Here is an 8,576-nt window from a genome sequence, read left to right as displayed (position 1 = left end):
TAAAATGGAATTGTTTTCTTAAACTCCTTTTTGGATGATTCATTGCTAGTGTATACAAATAAGAGTGATTTTGTGTATTGATATTTTGTCCTGTAACTGTGCTGAGTTAGGTATCTGGCTGTAATCATTTTTGTTGATTCTTTAGGAAGCTCTATATAAGGTGATGTCATCCCTGGGCTCTTAATAGACAGAGTTCTAGTGTTTCCTTTCACATGTGGATGCCTTCTTTCTTGGCTTAACCTTCTGGGTAGAACTTTCAGTCCAATATTGAGCAACAGATGAAAACCAGCATCCTGTCCTTGTTCCTGATTTCAGAGTCGAGCTGTCCATCCTCAGACTTAAGCATGGTGTTTGCTAGAGATTTAATGAGAAAATTACTCCTTATTCCTTCTTTCATGAGTAGTTATATCAGCAACAGATACTGGACTTTGGTTAGAACATTTTCTGCATCAATTAATATGACCACATGTTTTTATTTCAAAATTCATTGTGATGTATAACATTGCTTGTTTCACTCTATTGAATAACCTTTGAGGTGTTTGTGCAGACCCACTTGCTTAGGGTGCACAGTCTATTTATCAGCTCTTGGTTTTGCAATTCTTCTGATCTAGCTTCTTACATTTATATTAAGAAAGGTACAGGGATGCATTTTGCTGATTTTGTGGGGTTGGTAGTATTGGTTAGGGCTAGGCTTAGGAGTTAGGGATTCGGGTTAGGGTTAGGGTATCCCTGTCCTCTGCTGCACAGAACCCATTCTCCTCCGGTATCTAAAGTGTTGTCTTCGGAACATAACCTTTGGGCCTTTCTGTGGTATGCTCCCTTCCTACCCGTCCTCTCCAGCCTCACCTCTTCCACCACAGCCATCCAAGTGTGTGGTCGTCCCACATGTGCCCTGGGCCTGACGACAAGCCTTTGCTTTTACTGTGCCCTTTGCCAAGGTCCCTCTTCTATCCCCTTACTTCATATCTGACTTGCTCCCCAATTGGCTAGGTCTGGACTTGCCCTCTGGTGACCTGACTCATGTCTGCTGGTTGAGTGTGCTTATCCCCTATTTAAATGTAGTGTCAGCCTTCCCTGTGTGAGGGATTTACTAACCTGCCTGGTATGGGGCAGGTCCAGGGAAGTAGCCTTAGCGCCTATGCAAAAACATCAGTCCCAGAGTGGCTCACCACACTTGCCTATAATGCGGGAGCTGCTTTCCTCACAGGGGGGAGCAGGTGGTACGCTTAAAAGGAGACCAGCCATGGGACGTGGTTAGATAAGACTTTGAAACCTTTGGGGCCGGGCTTATGTAGACCTGGACCTGGATGCTCACACACTTGGATTCAAGCCGGGGCCTAAGCAAGCCCCCTCTTCTTCCTGGTGTCGTCTTTTGCCTTCCCTGTCCACGGGCTGGACTTGATTCCTGATGTGGCAGAGTTTGAGGGTAACCCCTCCTAGGAATACCAGTGGCTTACTGAGCACCTTGTCAGCAGGATGCCCAGTAGCCTTCCAGGGAAGACCCTACAGGAAGTGAAGACAGGTCTTTGGGGGCCAGCGGCAGCCCACTCAAAGCAAAGTGGGACAGGTGTCCGGCCCTGCTGATTCTAGCCGCTCTGTAAGACATAGAAATGAGGGCTGTGCCCAAAAGTGCTTCCAACCTGGAAAGTGGGGATAGGATCTGCGGGGGGGGGGGCAGTGGAGGACACCTGCAAGAGTTTGCCCAGGAGCTCAGCACAGGGGGAGTGACTGGATCCAGCATGCTGACTGTGGAGCTGCATGGGTTTCCAGCCTCCGAAGCCTCAGGCTCCCCTTTGGAAGTCAGGCTGCTGATGGTCACCATCTCTGGGAACAGACATTAGGGAGGTCCTGCTGGCAGATTCCCTCAAGAAGGTCAGGAGGTGGCTGTTGCTTTAAGTAGCCCAGGGCCTGCCCCCTTGAAGAAGGTGCACACGTCCATGGCCCCTAACTCTTCTGGCCTGCTGCTAGCCTCTGGCAGTGACCCTCTTCCTGCCCTGTCCACTGCCCCTGTGGATGCATGGTCCTCCTGGAGCTGTTCTTGCAGACAGCAGATAAGCACTACATGGTGGGACATGGGGTCACCTACTAGGTTTTCACCAATCAGCCAGCTGCAGGGCCCCATGTGCCCTCCAGGTAGGCCAGAGGGTGCTGGTCATCATGGTGGACACAGGGTCCCTTACAACGTCTTCACCGACCAGCTGGTTGCTGTGCCCCGTGTGCCACTCTGGGAGGGCCGGAGGGCGGTGGTCGTTGTTGTCCACGGCGTTCTGCTCTGGCAGGATGTGTCCATGTGGTACATAGCTATGATCAGCCGATTCCGCGAGCAGCGCATCCTCTGTGACGTGGATGACCTTGTGTGCGTGGACGTGGATGTGGGAATGAAGTTTTGGGACCACGTGGACATGGAGATCCTGTCCCTCCTCTTTGGCACCCCACACCTCAGTTTCTACTGGGCAGCCCATGAGGAGTTTATCTACGAGCGCTGGCCACAGTCCCAGACCCCCATCCCCAGGTACCAGGGCAACTTTTACTACATGGGGGCCTTTTTTGGGGAATTGGTGGTGGAGTTTCCCCGACTGACCTCGGCCTGTCACCAGGCGATGGTGATCAATTGGGCCAATGGGATTGAGGCCATGTGGCCCGATAAGAGCCACCTGAACAGGTACCTGCTGGGGCACAGGTCCAACAATGTGCTGTCCACGGAGGACCTGTGGGACCCACGGCTCCTGGGTTGGCCCCCCCATCATTCCCCGGGTCATGAAGAAGCTGAGATCCATGGCTGTGCCCAAGAATCAATAGGGCACCCAGAACTCATGAGGGGCTGTCCCTGGAGGAGATGTGCTACCTGCGGTATTGGGCCGTCCCCTGAAGGACCTTTGAGACTCACAGCTTATAGGTTGACCCCTGTCATGGAGAAGCTGAGATCTATGGCTGTGCCCAAGAATCACCAGGACATCTGGAAGTAACGAGGGGCTACCCCCGTCTTCATCAGGCGGTGCTGCCTTAAGCGGAGCCGTCAGAGCAGATTCCTACTTCTGTCCCCTTGAGGGAAACTTTGGATCCCAGCACTGCTTGCATGGGCACGCCAGCGTCCCAACCAGGCCTGCGCACAGGAGGCCTGCCTGGGGGCACAAGTTCCTCTCTTTGTGGTCACTATATTTTGATCACTTCCGGGTCCTATGCAGCTGTGAACGGCTCCAGTTTTATGTCAGATATTTTTCTGTGTCAATGCTGAGCAACCATCTTAAAAAGAAAAATTGAGGGAAAATATTTTCTCCGTGGTTCTAAACAGACATCACCTGTTGGGGCTGGGAGCAGCCCTGTAGCAGCCATGGAGCCAGAACGGGTGCTGGCCGGGTCTTCCCTCCCAATCCTTACACCTGACCGTGGCCATGGGGCTTCAGGGTCAGGGGTGCACCGAGCCACCTCCCAGACCCCCAGTGCCCTCACCACCAGAGGCCTTGGCCGTGGTAACTAGCTCGGCCTTGAGGAGCGTGGAGCCCTCTGGGCTATATAAGGTTCCTGCCTTGGTTTTAAATGGTTATTTCTGTGCTGGTGTTTGTGAAATATGGGCACTCGCTCTGTCTGGATGTGCGTCCCTTTGGGATTCCTCAGTGCCCACCAGTGGGTTTGCACTTGTGCACTTTCTCTGGACCAGCTGCCTGCACTGTGTCTTAGCAAGCACTTACTGAGCTCAGTCACCCAACAAGGGGCAGAACATGAGAGCGAGAACTCAAATACAGGCTCCCTGCTCCTGGGCCCTCCAGGGACTCGCTATGGCCCCGACTTCCTGACTCACTTCTTTGGTATTCTGGTATAATGGACATATAGCTGATACCATGAAGCACGTTTTAGTGGCAATAAGTATATTCCCTGTTCTGCACCGGCTACCTCCGTCCATTGCCACAATGTTTTCATCATCCCAAACTGAAACTCTACCCACGAGACCCTAACCCCCATTCCCCTTCCCCAGCCCTGGCAACCAGCAGCTCCTTCCACCTCTGTGAATGGGAGTGCTCTCCATTCCTCACAAGTGGAGTCCTCCGGTGTCGGTCCTGTAGGGACTGGCTTATTTCACATGGCATAGTGGCCTCAAGGTCTATCCCTGTGAACCTGAACCTGACCCACTTTCCCCCAAAAGTGTGGCTCAGCCCTCTCCTGTCTGAGCCGAACCTCCTCAGTCCCTTCTGCTCCCCTCACCTTCTTCCTCAGCCTGAAGTTTATCCCAGCCAGTCTGCCACTTTGTAGACCTGTTGAGGCCGGATGCCAGGCACATACCCCGGCGGCCTCCCGCCTCACCTATAACGCATCTTTCCACGTCAGGTGCCTGCCCCCTCCCCCAGCTGACCACATGCAACTCCGAGAGGTGTCCCCGACTCAGGAGAGTGAAACACCAAGTCCAGACCCTTGGTGTCATCTGGGACTTCTTCCTTGCTTCCAACTCTCCCAGCAGTGAAGTGGCTACTGGAGGACATTCAATGTTCAAAACATTTAAAGACCCACGTGAGTCTCTGCTGCCTAAGGCAATGGATAACAGTTGGGACAAATAGAAACCAAGCAGAATCACCAGAAGAAAGGCTGAGGATTGAAGAGCTTTAGGGAAGAAGGGTCTGGAAGCTCTGACTGCCCCTAACTGACCATCAGATGCTCCTCAGTTACTCTTGTGCCTCTGGTATCTTCCTGGAACACTGACATGGTTGTGTTCAGACAGCTCGTCCAGCAGTACCCTCAGTCTCTGGGAGGCGGTTTTACTGGAATCCGCAGGGTGTCCTGCTGCCCCACCGGGATCGCTTTTTGAAGGTGCATTCTCCAGGCCATCTGAGGAGCCAAGACTGTGGGTCAGTGACCTGGAGGGATTCTGAGTGGAACTTGTGGGATGGGAGGGCTGCACGGACCAGGAGCAGGATTCCAGAAAGCCGATTGGGGTCCCCGGCATCCTACCGATTTTGAATCAAAGCCCTGAGATCTTTAAATGCCAGCAATGTTACAGCATGGACCAGAAAAGCAAATGTCCCAGTGCACCCAACCCCACCTATACTATTGTTCATTTCTTGTCACTTGAGCTGAGGTCAAAGGATTGGGAGTCGGGGCTTGAGGAGGGTCCTGGGCCAGACATTGTATTTGGGGCACAAAGGCCATCCAGACAAGGTTGTGCTGAACCTGATGTGGGGGTCTGTCTCGAAACCCCAGCTGCAGGCCCCTCTGTCAACGGAGGCCCCCTTAGCCTGCCCCAGTGCACCTGCTGCTGGGGAGAGCCTGCTCCCTCCTCTCTGCCTGAGGGTTTTCTCCTGCACCAGGTGTCTCCTCTCCTGCCAGCCATTGACATCCTGCAGCCTGGGAGGGTGGCTACCCCGAGTTCCTCTAGCTGCTGGGGGAGCACCTGCTTCTTCCTCTCTGCCTGAGGGTTCTCTCTTGCATCAGGTGCACCTCCTCTCCTCTCAGTCACTGTCAGCCTGCAGCCTCGGGGGGTGGCTACCATGACATCCTTTAGCCCTGGGGACAGAGCTGGTGTGGGTGAGATGTGTTCTCCTAGCAGGCCTGAGCGCCAGGTCCCCACAGTGCCCCCTGTCCTCCTGCAGGCTCACTGTGCCACATCCTCCCTCAGTCTCCCTGGGCCCAAGTCTTCCTCTGTTCGTGGACCATCCTTGACCCAGTCTCCACACAGTGGGACTGGGAGCAGGTCGTGTGGACCTTCTGGATTCTTGCTTCCGTGCCCGTGACATGGGCACAGTCTGGCCTCACAGACTGCTCAGTGGAGGCCCAGCGCAGGAAGAGGCAGGCGACTGCAAGGGAGATGGCTAGTGACCCCAGAAGGAGCACACAGTCCTTGCAAAAAGCACTGGGCTCACAGGACCCAGCATGGTATGTGGGCATCAGGCCAGGGAGAACAGGGAGTCCCGGGGGTGTCCCTGGCGGGGAGGTCATGGAACTGTCCCAGAAGAGGCAGGAGACAAGGAAGATGACAGGATAGAACTTCCCAAGGAGGTTGATGGATGGATCAGAGAATCGCAGAGACCCTTGTGAAAACTTAGAGGCCCTGCAGATGTTGGCAGAAACGCTGTCATTTGGTCCGAAAATTTGGGTCACAACACCCCAGTCGACACTGTACGATTTACTCTTTGTTGGTTCTAGGAATCAGTAGGTACCTGCCAGTAGAACTCACACTGCATGAAGTCTAGGATATACTTACTTTTCATTACTTTTCAGGACTAGATATCTCTAGAGGGAATGCAAACATGGGTCTTCCATTCTTTGCATTGTGCAACTGGCCTCTGTTTTCAGCAGCCAATTCCTGGTGCTCATCACCACTGCTAACCCTAAGGATTGCCACCGTCACCTCCCACAGTGGACATGACCATGTGGGTTGGGGGGTGCTCACTGATGAAGCCCCAGGACTCAGTACACAGCAGGGACCCCAGATCATCTACCGAATGAGGGAGGATGGAGGGAGGTTTGGAGGGAAGGAGGGAGGGGGAGGTAGGGTTGGCTGTAGGGAAAGAATGAGGGAAAGAATGAATGAGGGAGGGAGTAAATCCACAGAAGCTGGGTCCATAAATCAGGAGTCCTTATTTGGAGTGAGGTCCGAGGGCATCACAGCCCGCCCGGGCTCTAGAAGGTGGCTCACGGCAGGTCCATCTCTCCTCCCAGTGCTGACTTTCCTTCTCCTTGGACCCGATGTCATCCTGGATCCTCTCCCCCTCCTCCTCAAACAATTCTCAATGTTCCCAGTGGCAGGGTGTCAGGAGGGGTGGGTCTTAGGTGAGGTTTCCCAGATCCTGTGTCCCGGATGACACCAGGACAGTAGCTGCAGGGCATTCTATCATGAGTACTGGGACCGTGTATCCCATCCATCTCCTCGGGCATTAGTGTTGTTCCATTCCCTGCTCTCTCCAGCACCGCTGTGATGAATGCTCCTGACAATACATGTGTGCAAAACAGAGCCAGAGTTTCCAGGGCTGAGGCCAAGGCTGAGGATGGATACACTTTGGCCTGGGATGGGTGCTGCTCACTGTTCTCCCAGACAGGGGTGCCTGTCACCGATCCACCAGGGGACCGCTACTTCTTCATGTTCTCCCCAGGGCTGCTGGTCCCCAGACCAGACACCGGCCAGTCTGAGGGTATCCAGCGCTGCCTCCAAAGTGTTTCCTTTGCCCGAGTCCTTCCCCAGGAGCACGCGCATCTCTGAAACATATTCCATTCCTGCCTATCCTTCCGCCTTGGACTTGCATGTGTTTGGTCTCCATCCCTTTATTTTTTTTATTATTTTTTTTAATTTTTTTATTGTTATGTTAATCACCATATATTACATCATTAGTTTTTGGTGCAGTGTCCCATGATTCATTGTTTGTTCATAACACCCAGTGCTCCATGCAGAACGTGCCCTCCTCAATACCCATCACCAGGATAACCCATCCCCCTCCCCCCCTCGCCTCTAGAACCCTCAGTTTGTTTTTCAGAGTCCATCATCTCTCATGGTTCGTCTCCCCCTCTGACATACTCCCCTTTTCTTCCTCTCCTGTTATCTTCTTCTTTTTCTTTTTTCTTAAAATATGTTGCGTTATTTGTTTCAGAAGTACAGATCTGTGATTCAACAGTCTTGCACAATTCACAGCGCTCACCGTAGCACATACCCTCCCCAATGTCTATCACCCAGCCACCCCATCCCTCCCACCCCCAACCACTCCAGTAACACTCAGTTTGTTTCCTGAGATTAAGAATTCCTCACATCAGTGAGGTCATGTGATACATGTCTTTCTCTGATTGACTTATTTCACTAAGCATAACACCCTCCAGTTCCATCCACGTCGTTGCAAATGGCAAGATCTCATTCCTTTTGATGGCTGCATAATATTCCATTGTGTATATATACCACTGCTTCTTTATCCATTCATCTGTCGATGGGCATCTTGGCTCTTTCCACAGTTTGGCTATGGTGGACATTGCTGCTATAAACATTGGGGTACACGTACCCCTTCGGGTCCCTACATTTGTATCTTTGGGGTAAATACCCAGTAGTGCAATTGCTGGATCGAACGGTAGCTCTAATTTCAACTGTTTGAGGCACCTCCATACAGTTTTCCAGAGTGGTTGCACCAGCTTGCATTCCCACCAACAGTGTAGAAGGGTTCCCCTTTCTCCACATCCCCGCCAACATCTGTTGTTCCCTGACTTGTTAATTTTAGCCATTCTGACGGGTGTGAGGTGGTATCTCATTGACGTTTTGATTTGGATTTCCCTGATGCCGAGCGATGTTGAGCACTTTTTCATGTGCCTGTTGGCCATTTGGATGTCTTCTTTGGAGAAATGTCTGTTCATGTCTTCTGCCCATTTCTTGATTGGATTATTTGTTCTTTGGGTGTTGAGTTTGATAAGTTCTTTATAGATTTTGGATACTAGCCCTTTATCTGATATGTCATTTGCAAATATTTTCTCCCATTCTGTCGGTAGTCTTTTGGTTTTGTGGACTGTTTCTTTTGCTGTGCAAAAGCTTTTTATCTTGATGAAATCCCAATAGTTCATTTTTGCCCTGGCTTCCCGTGCCTTTGGCGATGTTTCTAGGAAGAAGTTGCTGCGGC

General features: G+C 52.1%; 1 protein-coding gene across 1 annotated transcript; it reads left to right on the top strand.

The window, feature by feature from the left end:
* Positions 1 to 2,017: 2,017 nt before the first annotated feature.
* LOC112818719 (histo-blood group ABO system transferase 2-like) lies at positions 2,018 to 2,966 on the top strand. The gene is made up of 3 exons (XM_025865846.2): positions 2,018 to 2,072; positions 2,167 to 2,736; positions 2,902 to 2,966. The coding sequence occupies exons 1-3, from the start codon at positions 2,018 to 2,020 to the stop codon at positions 2,964 to 2,966; spliced, it is 690 nt and encodes a 229-aa protein (XP_025721631.2).
* The last annotated feature ends 5,610 nt before the right edge of the window (positions 2,967 to 8,576 follow it).

The sequence above is a fragment of the Callorhinus ursinus genome, unplaced genomic scaffold, assembly GCF_003265705.2.
Source record: "Callorhinus ursinus isolate GAN/ISIS: 27379988/994484 unplaced genomic scaffold, GSC_fseal_2.0 scaffold1012, whole genome shotgun sequence".
Classification (NCBI taxonomy): Eukaryota; Metazoa; Chordata; class Mammalia; order Carnivora; family Otariidae; genus Callorhinus; species Callorhinus ursinus.
This window is presented reverse-complemented; position numbering and strand designations above follow the sequence as displayed.

Coding starts and splice junctions, on each gene's coding strand:
- LOC112818719 (XM_025865846.2), top strand. CDS start 2,018: ATGGTCCTCCTGGAGCTGTTCTTGCAGACAGCAGATAAGCACTACATG. Junction 2,073..2,166: donor TAAGCACTACATGGTGGGAC/ATGGGGTCACCT, acceptor ATCATGGTGGAC/ACAGGGTCCCTTACAACGTC. Junction 2,737..2,901: donor CCCACGGCTCCTGGGTTGGC/CCCCCCATCATT, acceptor CTTATAGGTTGA/CCCCTGTCATGGAGAAGCTG.